Source organism: Lates calcarifer, unplaced genomic scaffold (genome assembly GCF_001640805.2).
Source record: "Lates calcarifer isolate ASB-BC8 unplaced genomic scaffold, TLL_Latcal_v3 _unitig_1631_quiver_445, whole genome shotgun sequence".
NCBI lineage: Eukaryota > Metazoa > Chordata > Actinopteri > Centropomidae > Lates > Lates calcarifer.
Window position 1 is genome coordinate 292791 of NW_026115660.1, and position 21234 is coordinate 314024.

General features: G+C 42.9%; 1 protein-coding gene across 1 annotated transcript in view; it reads right to left on the reverse strand.

The window, feature by feature from the left end:
- Positions 1 to 1434: 1434 nt before the first annotated feature.
- The window catches only part of mmp24 (matrix metallopeptidase 24), a 54703-nt gene continuing 34903 nt past the window's right edge, over positions 1435 to 21234 (reverse strand). The window contains 6 exon segments of the mRNA XM_018686366.2: positions 1435 to 8938; positions 10687 to 10953; positions 14846 to 14891; positions 14893 to 14985; positions 18414 to 18628; positions 20490 to 20651. Of these exon segments, the coding sequence (XP_018541882.1) occupies positions 8574 to 8938; positions 10687 to 10953; positions 14846 to 14891; positions 14893 to 14985; positions 18414 to 18628; positions 20490 to 20651 (1148 nt within the window). The 3' untranslated portion in view covers positions 1435 to 8573.

Consider the following 21234-nt stretch of genomic DNA (forward strand, 5'->3'; position numbering starts at 1 on the left):
GAAGGCCGTGAGCTGGAGCCTCCAGAACATTCAGAGCATCACCCCGACACTCAGCAGCTCTTCATGGGTGTCAGCTTTCGCTCCCCTCTGCGGTGTCCATAGGTCCTGACCCCTGCGTACTGAGAACTCAAAGACCTGCAGCGTTAGAGATGCTCTGACCCACTCATCTCACCATCACAGGTTAAAGACACTCCTCCTGCTTCCAACACATCAGCTCCAAGAACTGACTGCTCACCTGCTGCCTGACAGATCCCACCCACTGACAGCTGCCACTGTTAACGAGATCATCAGTGTTACTCATTTCACCTGTGACTGGTTTTGATCAGTTCAGTTCTTTGTTTCAGTTTGAAAGGGATGTGTGACATCCACCTTTGTCACCTCTGCAGCAGAAGTTAAACTACATATTAAACAAGCCTGTGTTGTTCCTGTAACCTGAGAAATAAATGAACTGAAACTTTTGACTGAAATGAATCAAACTCACAACAGCTGTGTAAATACTGGGAAACAGAGAGAGGAGAAACCTCCTCAGTCCCGTGTACGATGTGTGTCCTTGTGTCGAACAAACATTATTGGGTCGACTCATCAGACTGTCACTGGTGGTGAAAAAGCTCCACAGGGTGCCTTTAGCTTTGCTAAATGGTGATACATTGACCCATTTAGAACAATTATATTGCCAGACATAAAGTCTCTGGAAGAGAAAACACGAGAGCTGACCAAATGATCCATTTGGCCACAGTAAAAGAAATAAAATGTTCCTGAGAAAACTCCAGATAACACATTAAACTGCAGTGAAATGAAAACGGTGTTGGAAGACATCAGTTTGTGCAGAGCCAGTCTGCCCAGTCCCATTACTGGGCAGGTGGTTACACATATTGCATATCACCAGAGGAGGCGCATATATATCCCTGAAGGGGTATTTCAGCAAAAATACCACAAGGCAGATTTATTATGCACATCTGGTAGATTTATACTGCACATCATCTCACAGATGCCCCAAAACTGCTCATGCACTCGCAGAACTTCATTTCTACTGAAGCTGGAACAACTATGAGCTACACATTTAAAACCAGCAGAGACATACAGGACATTAGCAGCCGTGTGCATCAGGCTTCCTGTTGTTAATAAAACAGCAGACAGGTGAGACAAACAGAACAACACCAGTAATGTGGAAAGAGTATTTGTCTGAGAACAGCACAATAAATGATTATTAAAAATAATAAATGAATGTATACAGAGACAGGTTTAAAGCTTAGTTCACTGGTGCCTGTTCTGGTTATTATTTCTAGTTATTCTCCAGATTATAATCAGCCAAGAAGTTCTTTTTCAGAAAGTTAGAATAAAGAGAAGAAAGCAGCCATAATGTAATGAAGGGATTTTCAAAGTCTGATCGTGTGGACCCCGGACTCCAATAATCAGCACTCAGTGAAAAACAAGTCTTAGACAATGAAGTTTTCACTTTTATTGACATTTCATTGTTAACAGAACATTGTGTTATTGGTATATAATTGGCATGAGACAGTAAAACTGAACCAAACATTAAAAAAAACAAACCTTTCTGTTGCAGTCGTGTTAACATTTGAAACAATAAAACGTTCTCTCATCAGAAATAAAAGTTTGATTATTGAATAATCTTCTCGTCATTAACGTAAACATGTCTATCCAGTATAAGCACTGTCATAAAAATGGTAGAACATTGTGTGCAAAGGATGATGACGTTCATCTTAAATAAGAGAGAGAAATAAAAATACAAAACTTTTCAAAAGCTTTTGTTGGTTTTATTTACACGAGCTGATATTTGATATCCGACTGGAAACGACTACATGATGACTCTATAAAAAAATCCACAAACAAAAGGGTGCATCGTTTTGCATGTAAAGAAGTGAGCCAAGATCAGATTTTTTTCATTTTGATTTTATAATCAACCCAGTTAGTCAAAAAACCCAAAACCAAACAAAAATCCTACTGTATTTACAGAAAACTTCTCTTTTTCTTTATAAGAAAAACTAACTGAATCGAATCTCTCTTAAAGCTATATCTGATAAAATCTCCCTAGAAGTCGTAGTAGTAGTTGTGATATTATCCAAAGAACTTCAGTATATCTTGTTACTTCAAAAAGTCTGCCCAGACTACCTCTGATATGTTTTTATTCACCTACGTATATTTTTTTAAGAAAAGAGAACATTAGAAACTAAAGGCAACAACAGGCAAGTTAAAGGAAGACTTAGCCACGTGAAGCCACACTCCAAACTCACCACAGCGTCCGTCAGAGATGGATTTACACTGTTCAAGATGGAACTTGGACCAGTTTACTTTCAACTGTTAAATGGATTTTGAGCTAGGAAACATTTCTGGCAGCAGAGAACCACTTTGAACAAACCTGTAGCTTACACAGGCCAGAACAGACTTTAACAGAAGGTTAAATGAAACTGAATATTTTAGTATAATGCAGCTACATTCACTTTGATTTTCTGGTCCCATATGAACTGAGATCATTCCTGCTGTTCATACTGGCTCTCTCCTCTAATGGATGTGATGCGGAACAAAATCCACAGCCTCTGTTTCGAGCGAGAAACAGTCCAAAGTTTATCTGAAGTTAATGTGAGTTAATGAGTGAGAGTTGATCAAAGATTCACTGCTGATGAAGATACAGAAATACAGCGAAGCACCATCTCTGGCAGGGTCACATCTGTTTGGGAGTGGCGTGATCAGATAACTAAGTCTGCCTTTAAAGGCAACTCACTGTTGTCCAAACCCACCAGAGCGTCACCAGACCTGGGACAGAACGCCACCGAGCTCTGACCAGAGATCAGCTTCTCTTTTACTGAAGAAACTGTGAAGCTGAAAACCCGAGCAAAGAGCTAACGTCTCAGTTTCTTACAGAGTTACTTTTTTCTTTCTTTCTTTTTTATTATTTTATTTTTCACTGCGGTTCATTGAACGTATCTGCCCACCACAGTGGCAACCGAGTCCCTTGCTTCCTCTTTTGAATAGGAGGTAACGCCTCCATGACGGATGCACAGTAAAGAGGACGGAGGAGGACAGTGACACTGAGAAAGACGAGGACGGAGTTTTGGCAGGTCTGGACTAAAAGGCAGATAAATCCAACGACACCAGCGTGAATCGTTTTGGTTTCAGTGGCAGCTTGTCCCAGGTCTGCACACAACGTCCATAAAAGAGGCAAATTTTCAGAGGACCCTTCGCCCTCTGTGAAAACTACAGAACCCAGCTGAATAAATAAGTTTCAAACAGAACCTGGTGGTGGACTGACAGGGTCCACCGCCAGGTTTGAAAATCTCATGTACATATATTTTGTCTTTATGTGTGTTCCATAAGTAATATGAATAAGAGACGATGTAATCACTACAGTATGTTTTCTTCAAGTACCCTTCTTCCTTTTCCACAAACAGACATCTGCTGAAATACACTGCACTTCTGTAAACTGCTATTCTTCTGTAAATCTCAGCAAATATATACAGATTCTCCCAGAGGGATGAAGGGCCGGTGGTTTCTCTTTAGTACAGAACATATGATTGAATCATATCAAAGTACAGTCAGTTTTTTTCTCCAGGTAAAACATGATGGAAGTTTTACCTGCTCACCACCCCCCTGTTAAAATGTAATAAATTGCTCTCTCTCTTACTGCAGGCCACTCCACAAGTCAAACTCAACGCTTCATTGGTAAAACCTCCATGAAGTGTCTGTATATATATATATATATATATATATATATATATATATAACCACTGTAACCTGATGGGGATGATGTGAGAACAGGAGTCATTCATTGTCAAAGCTTCATCGGGGCGGCAGGAGCCTCAACGGTTGAAATAAAATCAAGCAACCGACCGGAAAGTTGTCGTCTTGAACGCCCCAAAAAGCGCTGGAAAAATCAGCATGAGCAGTGCTCCTCTGTCAACATCAACATCTACTGCTGAAGTGCCCTGGAGCAAGGCACTTAATCCCCGATTGCATCAGTGCAGCGACTCAGTGGCTGGCGACGTATAAGGAGATGAGCTTAATCTGCCTGCACATCTGCTACTGTTAAGACCTGTAAGTACCTGAAAGCAACACGGACATTAATAATAAACCTTTAGTTAATCTCAGCAACATCTACACGTCTGTCAGTTACATTATGAATGAGCACCAAGAACAACAGTGACGACGAGAGAGGGTGAAATGAATTATATGATATTATTAATAGGTGCGGGAGTTCTGAAGTGGGAATGGAAATGGAAACCCCTCGTTAGCTCGATGAAATCTCCCCCTCCCCCCTCAGGGAGAAAGCTACAACTCGCCCTTCCCATCATCCACCTCACAGCGCAATAAAACACTCGACTGATGACAAACCAGCAACTAGCCTGGAGCGCTACTATTTACAAAGTGCACCAGCATCAACTAGAGACGCCACACGACCGAGAGCCACCTCAACAAGGATCACGTCTACTCACACACGTGCACAAAAAAGCAAAGAACCCGAAAAGTTTCAGCTGAGAAATACGTGAAAATGAAGGAAGACAATCAACAAATTAAAACATCAAGAGAAACAGTCCAAAGAACATGGCTGCTGCAGCACTCTGTGCCCCTTATCAACCTCATGACTCCACATTAATGTCACTTCACAGACTAAATCCCTTCAATTAACACCACCCAGCTTCCTATTAATCTGATCATATCATCTGTCACTGTTTTCCAACTCCAGTCACATATTAGGAACGTCTGAGTTAATCTATAATCAATAAATATTTTTTAAAAAACCTTACATTAATATAACTTTAACAGTCCCATTTTCTACATCAGGCTTCAGTTATTTCCACCATTATGTACAAACACTGACCGCAGCTGAAACGATTAGTCGATAAATCAGTGACAGAAAATGATTTCAGTCATTTTTCAAACAAACATGTCAAAGATTTGGTGATTCCAGCTTCTCTAACGCGACGATTTCTGCTACTTATTTGCCTTTTGTGATTGTAAAATGCACATTTCTTGGGTTTTGGTCCAAAAAAACAACCTGAAGTCGTCAGCTGCTTATCTCTGAGATCTTCTAGAAAAAACCCTTCAGGCAGATCATAATCATTCCTGGCAGTCCTGTACATCAACCTTTATTTCATCCACATGCTGAACTTTCACTTGATCAAATGCATATTTTAACTTGAATTAAGCTGCTCTGTCCAGACCATCTCACTCCGGTCGAGTAAACACAAAGAGAAAGACAAGTTAGGTCCAGTAGGCAATTTCCTTTTGATCGACATTCATGTTTGTGCAGCCTTACACGCCCCCTCCCAGCAGACAGAGTCAGCATCCTGGATACAGCCGTAAAGGTAAACGGAGCAGAATGGCTTGTTCTGTGTTTATTGTACACCCTCAAGGAACAAATATACGTTTTCCACCGAGTCAAAATAGCGCTGGAGGATATTGAACGACATCGATTTGTGCTGAATGCTGCGTGCGCTGAATTGCTCTCGACAGCAGCAAGTAATTGCAAGGATATGCAGCGAGAACACATTCAATTACTGCAGGACAGAGAGCTCAGTGAATAAGGTACAAAGCTGAGCGAATGAGAACAAGGAGAAGGGGGGAGGGAGACAGAGAGAGCTGTAGAGAGGCAGACATTACAGTCCTCTTTTGGATGTATAGAGTCTCAAGTAGCCTGGACAATGATGTGGAAAGATGCTCTTTGACCTACTGCATTATTACTGTGCATCTGCATCTTTACAACAGGAACAAGATAAAACAGAGAAGCTGTTCGCCTGATGAACAACTTCCACCTGGGTTATAAGAAAAGGTTCATAATCTCTTCTCACTCCAAAGAGAGGCATTTAAATCATCAGTCTGCATAAACAGTGACTCAGTTCTGACGTCCCAGGCTGCCCTGCAACAGTGATTCCCAGCCTGAGGTGGCAGGTCATAGAGGGGCGACTCTAAAGCCCCTCTGGGGGCTCAGTGGCCTCTGAATGAACCGTTATGAGTCACATTACGAAGGTAATGACATTTAAATGAGAGGCTCGTGTATTTAAATAAAGCAGCTGCTGTTTCAGTTTGAATTACACTCCTCACACATTTGTGGGGGGAGAGGTGTTCGTCTGAGAGGGGGAAATAACTCATGATGAATTTCAGCATCACAGCTAATGGGCCCTACTGCCGAATAACTGTTAGTGGAGGGTGATCCTGCTCTATTCTTAAAATTTGCTTTGTGGACTTCTGGAGCTGTGAGGTTTTAAATCCCTGCAGCATTAGAAATGCTAGAAGTAATGGTCTGATATCGTATCACCTGCAACTCTCTTATCAAAGGAGAATACAGCAACTTTAATGTTGGCATCCCAAAACAGCAGCTGTTTGAAGTGTCCAAACTTTCCATAATTTACCATAATGAATAAGAATACATATGAAACCCTGTCATATGCTATCAGTAAATTTCTTGTTTATGTTTACCAAACAGGCCAGAGGAAAGGAAAAATAAATTTAGAGCCAAAGATGAGAGGAAATTTTGGCACGTTAGACAAAACCAGAGACAAAGCTCCTTCTTAAAGTTTTAACAAACAATAAAAGCACTTATTAAATAATAACGAAAGCAGCCAGATTCAGATGCTCATGATGACACTGACTGAGCGTAGACAAGCTACCTGGTGCGTCAAACAAACTACATACAGATGGTGTATTGATTTAAAAAAATGCTGGATGTTAAAGACACAGAGAAGGATGAGGGAGAGCAGCACAGATGGATAAAGGAGGAGGAAAAGATTAGATAGATGGAGAGAGTGAACCAATGGAGAGATGAGAGGCCAGATGGACAGGGAGAATTACAAGAGGACAGTGAGAAAAGACAGAGGGACGACAGCAGGATTAAAGCAAGGGATGTGGAGGGCGAGTAGCCCCTATTAGAGCTTTGTGAACAGAAGAAACTTCATTAAGCTCGGTCGATGTTGCTGCACCACAGCCAGCATACTAATACAGACCCACATATATCCTCTGTTCACCACCCTCGGTCTCTATCTCCCTCCGTTCAAACCCTGCTCCACTCTAACTCCCTGTCTCTTCACTTTCACTTTCGATTTCCTCCTTTATTGCACTTCTCCAATTCTTTCCAAGCCTTTCTCCTCGGAGAGACAAAAATACAAAAAACAAGGATAAAGACAAACTCAACAAACCAACTCAGCTCTGGGCCCGAAATTATCAAACTGCTAAAAACTGCAATTTCAAATCCTCAGAAAGCTAATTTGGGATTTTAAACAGCTTCTGTGCGTATTAAAACATATTTATTAAGCAAGTTACTCCTTCTAACAGCAAAGTATGGTAGAATAACATTTAAGAGCAGCTCTCTAGGTGATCCCATAATTAATCACATGTATGAACCAATCAGACATAAGGATTTACCATACACCTGCCATAATGTTTTTTTAAAGAAACAGTTTACTCAGTGATATTATTCTGCAAAAACATATGTAACTTCAACAGGTTTGTTTTATCCTGTGTGAAGTCCCTGATATCCCAATTAGAAATAAACGTGAAATTAACAACAACCTCAAGTTGACAAGTAGAAGTGAAGGTTGTTTTTACTTTTATTATCAATTCACTTTTAGCAGCTTGATAAATATGGGTCCTTATTGTGTGCAGCTTGTTAGGTCTGCTGAGACTGAGATAAGGCTGCTGAACTGATCTATTCTATCATCATATGCAGATGACTCACTATTCTATTTGTCCAAAAACCCCTCAGTCCAAGCTGTGTAGATCAACACGTTTTTAAAAAGGGTTTGTTTGACTGGTTGAGGGGAGGTTTTTTTAGTTAATGGTGATGAGGATGTTCTTGTTGTGTACAGTGAAGAAAGAGAGAAAAAGGTCCTCTTTGACAGTTTTACATCTCCATACAACTGAAAATAAATCAAACAAAAACTCAGTAATCCACGGAGAGATCCTTGGTTTTCTTTTTGTTATGGCCTTTCTACCTACATTTATCTTCAAGTTTGATATTTTTAAACCATTTCTTTTTTGTTTTTGTTTTTTCATTCAATTTCATCTGACTTAGTTAGTTGAAGTAGTTCAAGCTGTTGTTATAACAAACTTGGAAGTGGTGTCTGGCTTAGAGGAGCTTATTCTGCCCCTCTTCCTCTTTCTTTTTTTTTTTCACTGAGAAGGAGAATTGTGTGTTGTAGGTCCCAGAAGACGTAGTCAAAGTTCAGTATCGCTCATAAGACTGAAAAATCTTCTGTTTATGTGTCCTTAGCCAATCGCATCCTATTGGAGTATCTGCAGACTTGTTCCAGCCATTTGTTTTTAGCATCCTTAAAAAGACAAAATCAGTAATCTTCCTGTTTTACACTGAAGTGCTTGTGTCACAAGACAGGCATGAGTCTCACATATACTCTGAGCAAGTGTCTACTTCTACCTCCACCAGGCATTTTCAGTGTGGGTCCTTCTTGTAGCATCTATCTCTAGCTAGCCAATTAGCATCTTTCAGCACTGACTTTCTGTTGTCTTTTTACTGGTGTTCTTGGCTATTAGCCTACGTTAGCTAGCAAACAATATGACAACCACTTCATCCATGAACTTTGACCTCTTCAAAGGAACGTTGCCTGTCATACCCACTCCTGAACAGGGTATTTGTAGTAGTGCTGTGTCATGGTGTTCTGCTGCACTCCTTTGTTTTTAAACTGAAAAATTGTGTACACCAGCACCAGGATGCACAGCGACAGGATGCAAGGAATCACCACGGCGATGGCGTTGACTGTCGTCGGGACGTCGTTGATGGTCACCATGATGTCCACGTCGTCGAGGGGCAGCTGGCGGTCACCACGGTTACCGTTGCCGCCGGAACGTTCCATGTCGGACTGGTCGCAGCCCATCCAGTCGCGCAAGATGGATTTTGGATATCCGGGCTCCACCGTCAGCTTCTGGTTGTCGAACTTCCAGTACTCCTTCCCCTTGTAGAAGTAGGTGTAGTCTGAGTGGGGGAGGGGGAGTGATGGGGGGAAGGAGGGAAGGAAAAAGAAATGAGTGGGTTAGCTTTTACAGTTTATATGATGCACTAGATGAAAAATCTACATGAAGCTGAAACAAATGTAACACTGTCATGTTTGTAGGAACAACAGTTCTTTGAGCTAAATGCTATTTCAGAATGCTAACATATTAGTGTTTAGCATTTATAAATTAGTACCATATTCAACATCTGTTATTGTAAGCATGCTAACATTTGCTAATTAGTTCCTAGATGTCCAAACATGAATGTCTGAACCACATTTCGCAGCAATCCGTCCAACAGCTGTTGAAACAAAAACACTGTTTTTTATGCACTTGTCAAATTTTTGCCTCCATTTCATGTCTTCTCTCAGACTTAGGTATTTATTTTCCTGCACTTTGTCCGGTGGACAAAGGTGGACCAACGCTGAGCCAAAGTGGAAAAAAGTGGAGAAGTGCACAGTGTTTTCTAAATTCCTCAAAAGCACTCAGGAGACATACGTCCAGTTACAGACACAACACTGACAAATAGTCAGACTCTTAAAGTGAAAAACATCCATCTTCAGTGTCCTCAGCTCCCTCTCTCAGCTCTGCTGTATCCCTGTGGTGCTGAATCTCATTAGAGGCAATAACATTTCTATTGTGACACGGTGGTTATAGGCAGCTACAGTATTTGGTCCCAGCAGTGGTTGTTTTTTATTGAAGGGCAACATTATGTAATGCCTGTGAGACGGACACTGTAGCCGGGAGACAAATGGGACAGTATGTGAGAGAGAGATACAGAGGGAGGGAGGGAGGGAGGGGGAGGCAGGAAGGGATACACCCTCACAAATAACACACAAACACACACGCTAAACTGTGTGCAGCCGTTAGGTACTAGCATTACATGTTTTAAATACTAACAGTAAAAATACAGTGAGTTCAGGTTGATATATGGTAGATTAGTCGCTGGTAAAGGTGGAGCTAACGACTTTAGCTTTTTCTACAATAAGACATTTTCTTATTGTTAAACAAAACTCTACTACATAGAAAATGGAATAAATGTCAGCTTGCAAGACTTAAGAGGTTTTCAGTGTCAGTTTTAGTGGAATGTTTCACTAATGAGAATAAACCTGCTTTAAACGTGTTGAATATCAGGACAAAATATCAGATCTCAGCAGCTTTAACACAGAAAAACCCCAGAGGATTTCCTCTGATGGCCGCTTTTCTGTCCGCTCCATCACCTCCAAACAGCCCAAAGAAACACACACACACACTCTCTCTCACACACACACACACACACACACACACACATACAGTGAGCTCTGCCTTGACTCCCTCGGAGGAAACCACAAGGTCATGAGGTCTCAGCTCGACAAGTGGGAGTGATGATGGGCAGTTTTCACTGTGTACTGTATGTGTGAGTCTGGCACCTATTTTATGCTTTTATAGCATGGACACTGGGAGAGAAGTAATTCAGTGTGAATTAACTGAGTTATCAAGGGAGTGTCTGCAAGACTGACCGTCTGCTTGTCTGCCAGCTCCAGTGGACGACCTGTTTACTGACTGATTTCTTTGGTGGTGTTGCAGACCTGTGGATGGGACGATATTTATCCCTTCAAGAGGGTAAGGCTCTCTAGATTTTGAGAGCTGGTGTTCAGTCACCAGTGAGGGAGCTCCAGTGCTAAAAGCTACTGATCTGGTCATGTTTGTTTTGATAATGCACAGACAGAATATTTCCTGTTAGACACTCACATCCCTCCCTGCTGATGAAGGCCCCCTGCGGTGCATCCGGTATTCCCTTCCACACAGTGATGGGTTTGGGGTATCCTGGGTCTGCGGTGCGCTTCTCCTCATTGTAGCGCCAGTACTGGTCCCCTTTGAAGAAGTAGGTTTTCCCGACCGGCTCCCAGCGCAGCGCCGTGTCGATGCCGTCTTTGGGGAGGCAGCTGCCCAGCTCCACCAGGCTGTGAGGGTAACCCGGCTCGGCCGTAACCTCCTTAAACACCCAGTACTTATCACCTGAGAGAGGAGGAGACACGAGTCAGCACGTTTTTCAGGCAAAAACTTTGAGATGTGAAAAGTCCAATTTTCTGCTTTGACCTCAGATGTGACTCCTGATTCAAGTAAGAGAGGATTTCTCTCCTACTTTAACATTTATAAAGATTATTTATTATATACTACAGTTCAGATCCAGATCACCAGGATCAAATCAATTGTTCTTTGGCCTGAGGCCGATCTGTCTACTGACTTTTTTCTCACAGAAATGTTGACAGGATTCAAGATATCCTGCTGGCAGACAGGTAAAACAACATGACCTCCTACTCAAAACATAAACACAACCTTCAAAAAAAAAAAAAAAAAAGCACAGACAGTTCACGATCGTTGAACCTACGATCGTGTTCACACTGTAGTACAACACAGTAGCTGCTTCCTACAACACTGAGAGGATTAAACAGCTCCTCTGTAGCTTTGTTTCATATCAGGGACTTATTCTGCAGAGCAAAGATGCTGTACAATATGAGACAGATAAAATGCAGGAGGTTAAATTATAAAACTACTGTATAAAAGCTCTTTTACCAGACTATTAAATTAGCCTGACTTGACAGCTACTTTTTTAAACAGGCTGTTTTCATCTGGAGAACAACAAAACAAGGGAGCAGAGAATACAAATAAAGATTAATACGAGACTCTGAATCCTAATTTTACCCTGTTCAGACACTAATCGCTCTCCACCAGGCATTTAAGGCGGCTGGACACAGATTACATTCAAAAAAGCAGTACATATCATTGGGAAGATTCACATAGATAACTGTGGCCTTTAGCAGGAGCTGTGTGTGTACACGGCAGACATCAAGGTATGTTCAGAAAAGATTATTGTCACTTTAAAGGAAAACCATCACCTGTACAGGTCATCTGTCATTACTGCTGCTACCTGGAATATAGAGATAAGATCTTTAAAAAAAGAGTTTGAGTCTCAGAGTCTTGTTTCAGCAGGAAACACAGTAATGTCTGAGTGTGTGAAGACCAGAAAACAAAGAGTTACAGTACCCTGAGGAAAAAAAAGTGGTGTGGGCGTCACACACACTGAAACACACTCCTGCCAATGGTTTCACACTTTACTGGTTTCACAAAATGCCAGTAAAAGGCAGGAGAGAGGATGACGGCCGGTAAGTAAGCGTGGATGTAAACAATGCAGACTCTAAAACGTTCAAAGAGTCTGTGTTATGTAAAAGGAAATGCATTCGGTGTGTTAATTAGATACACACAATGGGAAAACTCCACAGGATGTCTGTGAAAGAATTACTGTTCATCTCGTCCACACTCCCCTCTCTCTAAAGCAGGAGACAAAATCACTGCCCTCCTCCTGTGCAAAAATACATTTCAAAGTTCAACTGACTCGATCATATCACGCTGATATCTTCAGCAGTTTCTCTCTTAAATATAAAATGCCCTTTGTGCATCCCCTGACGGTAACAAACAGAGAGAATTTCATACTAAAACAGTTGAAGATATTCACCTGATATCACTTAATCACACTGATGGAGCCTCATATTTACTTTGGCTGAACTTTGGTGTGATCTGATATTATCTGATTCAAACCCCCACTGCTTTAAGAACAAATGACCTGACCTGAGCCGTCAGTGCTTTCTGTTTACATATGTGAGCGTTGTTTTAAGACTTGAAAGGATGTGAATGATGTGGGTGAGGTAAAGTCCCCTGTCAGCTCTCCAAACCATGGCTGTGGTGCACGCCACCGTCTACAGCATACATACTACAAAAATGGAAGCTACTGAAAGTGCAGTTTTCTTTAGCCTCATGTCACCCCATGTGAGCGTATGGGTGTTACCTGCAAACACACACACACACACATTAACAAACAACAAATCCTCTGTCTAATTCTGAGTGTGTGTTCAATTGTGTGCAGGAAGCATCATGTGTCTGTGCACAACAGTGTGTGTGTGTGTGTGTGTCAAAGCCTGGTTGAGCTGTGTCATTGTGTGTCCACGTGTGTGTGTGTGTGTGTGTGTGTGAGAGAGAGAGAGGGAGTCGGTGGCTGAGAGCTCTGAGAGAGCAAAGCTATTAATATCTGCTCCTGGCTGGCCGCGATAGCAGGACACTGTCAGAAGATGTTGGGGTGTGCATGTGTGTGTGTGTGTGCGAGTGTGTGTGTGTGAGTGAGTGAGTTACAGAGAGAGTGAGAAAGAGTGAGAGAGAGAGAGATGGAAACAGAGAGAGAGGGAGAGATGACTCCACAGTCAGCAGGCAGGGGATGAGGGAGGTTTCATACACAGACTGAAATTCTATTACTTTAGGCTGGGTGCTCCCCACTGCATTGCCATTCTCTATTTCACACTTTATTAAATATAGTTTCAGGAGGAGGAGGGCATGTAGAGAGCAGGACAGAGTCTAATAACACTGGAGCAGATGGTAGACGGAGATTTGAACGCTCCTCCGTGATGTTGCAAAGTTTTTCCACTGGAGATTGTGAATGAAATTGGCTGATTTTGGAGCAGGTTTGGAAGAAAAACTCCATTTCAGCCGAACTGACGTGCTTAGATTTGAGAATGAAACTTCCCTGACTGCACCACTCCCTGATAAGGCAGGGTTTCTAAGCTGTAATTAATCATGAACTAACACCAAACTCCAGACATTTTTATCAAAGATTTATCAACATTTATGATTCCAGGTGACTGAAACACTTTAACTAAGTGCTCTTTAGAAACACATTATCCTTTATTAACGTCATACTCATATTTACAGCTGCAGACCTGATGACTTTACCGTTTTACCACCAGCACCATTACTGAACAGAATCACACAGCCATGTTATTACATTAGATTTAAACAGGACACACTGGTACATGTTAATAAATGGATTTCAGAGAAGAGAAGTGGTCAGACTGGAGACGTCTCCCTGATGAAACCTTACAATCAAAAGTTATTTAGTCAGTGGAATCAGATTGGACTGTTCAAGAGATTCAACTATTTGTTCCTTTTTTCATACAGGCATGAAGTTGGCATCTTAGTCACAGCTCAGTTATGAGCTCTTACTGCACAGTGCAGTGTCTCTCCTGCCGGGCTGCTGACAGCGCTGTCAGTTGGTGTTAACTCGGTGTTACACTGGTGGTTCCTGCTTTAGCCTTGCACCTTCCTGCTGCAGCTCTCAGCAGGCAGAACTTACCTGACACCGGAGTGGAGAATATCAGAGCGGGCGACACACTGTCCTGCCTCGCTCTCTGCGTCATTCTGCCCTTCATTTTCACATCTCTACTTCCATAACAGCTACTTGCAACTTGTGAGCGGCTCATGGTTGCATCAACTCGTCAACTTTTAGAGGGCAGCCCCACAAAAGTTGTCCTCAGTAATGGCTTATAACTGATCTAGTGCGATTAACCGTTGATAAAACCGTCAGTTCCGGTGTAAAAACCTTAATGCCTGCTGCCTTATCAGACACTGACACACTAACTAAAACTGAAAGTGCAGAGATGTGATGACACTAAACATCTGGTGGAGAGGTGAAGTGAGATAGATGTGATACTATGTCACAATGCAAATGTACTTTTTGTTTCACAGCACAATGTGTTCTCAAGCAACATGTTGTCATGCCAAATGTGTGCAATGGCAGTTACTCACTCTTAGCACCTTCCTCCCTCTGTTAGCGCCCTGTTAGCTCCACAGTGAGACTATTTAGTCATAGCTAAGCTTCTGAGAACGATGCCACTAAAATGACAACAAAACTATAAACTGGAGCAGCAGTCTGACAAATATAACACAATGTTTACCGTTCCTCTGTATATATGTCTGGACCCATGAGACTAAAGGGCCTAGTTCCAGGCAGAGGCTGCGATACATCGCTGTTGATTTGTGGTGAAAAAGAGGAAAATGTTTGTACATGAGTTTTTCCTCGTACCTTTGAAGAAGACAAATTTGCCATCAGATCTCTCGTAGGCGGCGTCAGATGCGAGGTGGCAGGCCTTTCCAGAACTGATCGATCTGCATGGGATAACCCTCCTGCACCTTGTTGTTCCTCAGACGCCAAAACCACCGGTCCTAGAACACAATGAAGTTCAGAATTCAATTTGGCTGGAGACAGCTACACTAAGCCAGCAGCAACTTTCTCAAGTGCAACTCCAGCTGCATTATTAAACAAAGGTGAAGAAAGAGAAGTGCCTGGAAGGGAAGTTTGCATTGTTGCTGGAAGCATCAGATTTCATATGTGAGACAGATGTGAGCCTGAGCCCGTGTCAGAATTCATAATACATACACCTATAAACATCATCTGCAGCGTCCACCTGTAGTGACTCCAGCTTTTCTGGTTCTGTTCAGACTCTCACAGCTCCTGGTTCAGGTTCAGGGAAAGATCCTGGTCTGGTTTAATACAGAAAAAAATCACAGTGACTGTTTAACTTTAACCACCATCTTTCCCTGACCTCAGCCGGAGAGCTTTTTTGCCTAAACCACAGGTGGGACTCTGGACGTGACCAGTCCAACCACGTCCTGGTGACTCAGCTGCCATTAAAAGATGCAGCACTTAATTCATTCCAAAAAACATGTTGCCTCTGAACATGGCCCAGGCATCGATTACGTTTCCTAATAAACAGATTTTCTGTTGCAGAAAACTAATTTCTAGAGGACAGGGTCGTTCCAGAAGCTTTCCGACTTCATTTATTCCCCAAAAAACTCAGAGAGAGAGTGAAGACACCTGCAGCAAACCACACACTCTCACAGATGCTGGTTATGAGAAATGAATAGCTGGAAGTTTGCACTCAAGTCACAGAAGGTATCATGGGGTCAGGACTGATGTGGATAAGAGGAAAAGGCGTGAAAAACGAGGAAAAGAAGAGAGGTGAGAGGAGAAAGAATAAGCAGATGGAAGAACAGAAGGGGAGCGGAGAAGACACAGGGATAGAAAAGGACAGAAGATAAGAGAAGTGAGGTGACGCGAGGTAAGAGGAGGAGTAAAGGGAAGGGGAAGGCGGGAGGAGAGAGATGTAAGAAGGAGCAGGGAGAGAGAGCAAAAAGACAAGAAGAGAGGGAGGAAGAAGAGGAGGAGAAGAAGGCAAGCATCAATCTTAGCTCATTATCATTTGGCTTCGGTGAAACTAGGACAGAGCCAAGCACAGTCCCCGCTGAACACTCCACACACACACACACACAGGCAGGTCCCCCATCACTGTGAGGACACACAACGACAGGCGGCGTTCCCAAGACCTTTACCCCAACCTCTGCTCTAACCTGGATCCTAAAACCAAGACCTAACCCCCAAACAGCCCTGAGGCTGAGAGAGTCAAAATGTCCTCACAACGATGGTTTGAAACAAAACTTTGTCCACATAGCTACAGAAAGACACACACACACACACACACACACACACTCCAACATCATCCTCTGGCCGCTAATGCTTTTCTGTCTGAACCCAAACAGAAAAGGAAAAAAGAAAAATCAATGCTTCACATCCAGCGAAAGAAACCATGAGTGTTTCTCACCAAGGAAACATCCCATAATGAGTGTCTCCTTTCAAACGCCCACTGGCTCTCGCTGCTCTTTATGTCCTAATATGCCCCCGTCCTAGACTTAAAGGGAGAAGAAGCTCGGCCATGTTTTCCTGATCACTGAGGATGATGATGCATTTTTGAAATTGTAGAAAAGCTTTCGTGTTTGTGTCAGAGCACGACGCCACTGCTGAAGTCCAACACGTTACTACAGGCGCTCTGTGCTGCGGCTGCTCCGCCTCTGAAAACTGCTCTTTGGACAATAAACCACTGGTTCTTATGAAGCTGTATTTGAATCTTCCTCTCCTCATAACACAATGTGACGTCATTCAGCACCGCAGACAGCTGCAGACAGCTGCAGACAGACACACAGTTGTTGACTCTGCTCTTGTGGCCAAATAAAAGCCACATCTGCTCATGGAGTGTTTGCGATCGTTCCCTCACAGCTGATTAAATCCCTGTAGCCATCATACTGCTGAAGGACCGCATTAAAACCTCCCACATGACATGGGACTCCAGCAGGAGAGTAAGAAGACAAACTTGTGCTATTTTCAGCTGGAGAATGACAGGTGGCAGACTCGCTCACACGTCAAGTTTATACAGTCTGACTTTAAGCCACTGACCCAGAACACACCAGCATGAGCCCATAATGACCCAGTTTGAAAGAGCTGATGCACAAAATGTATATACAGTATATACACACCTGAGCCTAAAATATCTCCACTCATATCTGATTTAGCCCCACTGCAGCTGCAGCAGCTGCTCGGGCCTCCCGCTCTGACTCTGTCCTCTCATAACGAGCCACTTAGTTAATGTTCCTGCAGCTGCAGTCACTACATGTTGACATGTGAGGTGACCTGACTCAGAACAGAATATAACAAGGTGGTGTCTGGTCATTTACACAGGGATTATTACAAAGAGCATGGAGACAAAAACTTACTGTTCATCACCATAAACACTGGGACAAACTATCTGACTCTATATGAAGTAGTTAAAACACGTCTGAGTCTCAGTCAGACCCAGGCTCAGATCAGGAGTGTGCTGTTGAACAACAGTTAGCATCTTTTATTTGTTGATGTTGTTTGTAACTTTAAATTGACTGAAGTTAATTTTCTTTTTCTCAAACATTTCTTCATTAGTTCGATGTAAGGAAACATCCACGTCAGTCGTGTTGGTGGTGTCACAGTGACAGTGAGACAGGAGTGAACAGGGACACAGGCAGAGATGGGGCTGAGAAACTGGCCAGTTTGGCAGATAGACAGGAGTCAACCAGACAGACAGACAGGAAGGCAGACAGACAGAGAGCTAGACAGATCTGTGACCTTTTCTAACATTCAGTTTAAAGATCAGAGACATCAAAATGGATTTTTCTTCCTCTTCTGCTCCTCCTCTCTCTCTCTCACACACACATCCATGGATAACATGTTAAACCCTGCTCTCTCTCCTCTCTCAGTCTGACGTCGTCAGTTTTGTGCAGGATGCCTCATCACTCCATCTCTGGCATGTGTGTGTTGGTATGTCAGCACTCACAGAGCTGCATCAGTCTGTTGCTAACTACACTGGAAACATACGCCTGGTGCTAATGATCATAGAGCTCGATAGCACCATATGCCACTGGGCTGATTCCTTCACCTGAGGTGCCTGATGAGACTATGAGAGCACACATTTTTAGCACAGGCGTCCGCAGTGGGAATCAAACCTGTAACGTTAGCAGCACTGGAGCGATCATTACCGTCAGCTGCTTAGGTCCTGCATCCTCCTCACTTAATGTGCAATTAAGCTTTTCCCCCAGCGTCACCCTGTTCCATATAGCAACCCACGGCCGTATGACTCACCCAGCTAACACTCGATAATTACATACAGAACTGCGTCCTGTTCCTAGAAAGACTCTATATGTGTGTCTGCATCACAATAACCCGCTGTTCACCTGAAGCAGAAACGTGCACCCTGGAGTCCAGACTGAGACCCATCCTCAGCTGTGCTCACCTTGAAGACAAACATCTCCCGTCTGAAGAAGGCCACAGTGTTGAAGTTGCCGTCGCAGATGTTGGGTTTGCCGTTTCCAGGCAGCGCCGGCCGGTCACCGGGTGGACGCGCCGGACGGGAGTGACGGTCGTGCTTGCGCTCGGAGGTGGAGTGTGTCCGTCGAGAGGGTAAGGTGGGTAACGGCCTGGTGGGTTCCAGCATGGCTGTGGGGATACCTGGGAAAAAAACACAGATAATAACATGAAGCTTTCCAGTGTTGTGGTTTTTGCTTAAATATTGTTTGTGTGTTTAGGACGACTGCAGCACAGAGATCCAGTCTCATCTTCTGAGACAGCATCAAGCAGATCACAAAGAAGACTAACAATATTCACAGACTCATTTTTAGGTGAAATCATTTCTCATCAGACACTGCTGACTCAGCTATTAGCTTAAAAACCTGGTGATCATCAGGGTTAGCGTTAGCTCTGCAGTTTTAAGGAGCATCTCATTTGATAACCATCAAGTCACGCTGAATCTAAAAATACCTCCGTCATGCCTGGGAGTTGAGATCTGACAGTTACAACTGTGTGAAGAAGCAGGAATTTTGATGAAAACTGTGGCTCACGCCTCACGCCTTTCCATTTGCACCCCCCCACTTCAACTCCCCTACGCTTCACAGTTTGAAAACCTCTGGTCCACAGAACTGTGATGGTGCCTGAAGAATAAAGTAGAGCAGCACAGCCGGGCTCCGTGTTTACTTTGGCAGAGAGCAGCTATTTTTCAGATTCACACAGAAAAAAATCTTAAAAAAGCTACTTTATACTTACAACTTAATGTCTCAAAAAAAAAAAAAAATCTATCTTCAAGAATATTAGTTTTTTAGGTTGGGTAAAATCCATATTCCACAATAGACTGCACTTACACACCAGCAGGCTCATTTTGAAATAAAGCCCTTCAGTGAGAGTGGATGGTTGGTATTTTCAGGTGCTGCAGACGCAGAGCAGCGAGGCAAATAGGATGAACTCTCAGCAGATAAAATAACAGGCTTTGTTATCCACACTGAACACAAGTGCAGTGGAAAAATACTGCTGACCGCACTGTTCTGTCCAGTATTTCCCTTCAACACTGACTCCAAATGTCACCCGTGTATCATGACCTTTAATGTTAAGATTGGTTTTGTTCTGAGGGAAACAGATAACTCTCCTGCTGTGACGATTACAGAAACCCAGAGCACAGAAGAATAAAGGCTGTGGATACTGTACGAACAGGCTGTTTGTTAAAATCTTAGTGCTATGTTTCTTCTTTTTGTCTTTGCACAAATAAATGTTACTCTACATTAGAACAGGAGCTGTCACAGTTGTTTCAGAGCAGACAGAGAGCGTGTGAGGAAATGTTGCTGCTGCTGCTGCTGACAGGCCTTCACTGGGTTTTGTTCATTATCAAAAAAGAAAAGAAAAAGAAAACATCCTCTCTTCTCTGAAATGGAACAAAGTGTCCCCGGAGTAAACACAAAAGAAAAGACACACTAAGTCGCACATTTTGTTTTTTAACATGTTTTCTTGCTCAGTAAGTTTCCTGTTTATCAGCACGATCCTGCTTCACATTCAGATGCACTCTGGATAACAGTTCTCCATAATTCATTCAGGATTAATATTTAATATCAAAGGTGTGTTGTTTTTGGCTTTTGCAAGTTTTTGCTTTCAGGTCCCAAGTGAAGTCAAGTGTTCAGGTGGAGACGTCCAAAATAAAAGTCACACTGTTTCTATTATGCTCTGTATTTTACCATCAATACACATTCAATGTACTTAAATTGTGATATCAGCCTCCCTGTTCACTGCTCTCTGTCCTACAGCCTGATCAGGCTGATCATCTCCTGCTCCTCCTCCAGAATAAAGGTGTTTTATCGGCAAAACTGGGCAACTTTTATTGTGAAGCAGCCACAGGAAATGCAGCGTATTGTCACTGAAGTCGGCACTGACCATTAAAATGTGTCTATAAAAACATGATGACTGTAATTAATAGATTTTTTTTGTCATCGGCAAATATTCAACGAGCAGACTGAACACTGTGTGATAAATAATTGGACTGGCTCCTCACCGTAGATCTTCTGTATGCCCTGCAGGTCATCCAGAGGCAGTTTGAAGTTGTGTGTGTCCATGTACTGGTAGAAAGGAGCCATGATGGCACTGGGATCGTTGGAGTGCTCCAAACCCAGCGCGTGACCCAACTCATGAACCGCCACCAGGAACAAATCATTACCTGAAGAGGGAAAACCAGGAGATCAGATCAGAGGAGGAGGAGATGGAAAGACCACGGAAAAGATGCAGAGAGGAAAAGAAAAGAGAAAAGATGGAGGAGGACAGGAGAGGAGAGGTGGAGGAGCAGAGAGAAAAATCACTGCTTTCAATATCACTGACTGAGTTTAAAAAGTTAATTTCACAGCAGAAATCAGGCGATAAAACAGGAAACAAGAACTTCTTTGAGCTGCTGACACGCCTCTCTGCTGGTTCAAAAAAAACTGTTTACCAAAAAACTCTCGACATCTCCCTCTCGTCTGAAACGGAACAAAGCCTCCCCAGTGTGAACACAAAGACGAGCAGACCAAAGACACAGCGTCAAACACAGTGGAAAAGTGAGCTATAGTTAGTGTGTGATGCTGTAGACTCATCAGCAGTGTAATGTGAATCTCACATCAAAAGAGGACTTTGTGGGAAATGGAAGCGACTGTCAGCCTGTGAATCCGAAGCTCCCGTTTTCAAAGTCCAGCCTGATCCAGTTCTTCAAACGACGCTGCTTGACGGGGATTACTTAAGAGTACGGCAAACTGTTTAGTGCCACATCC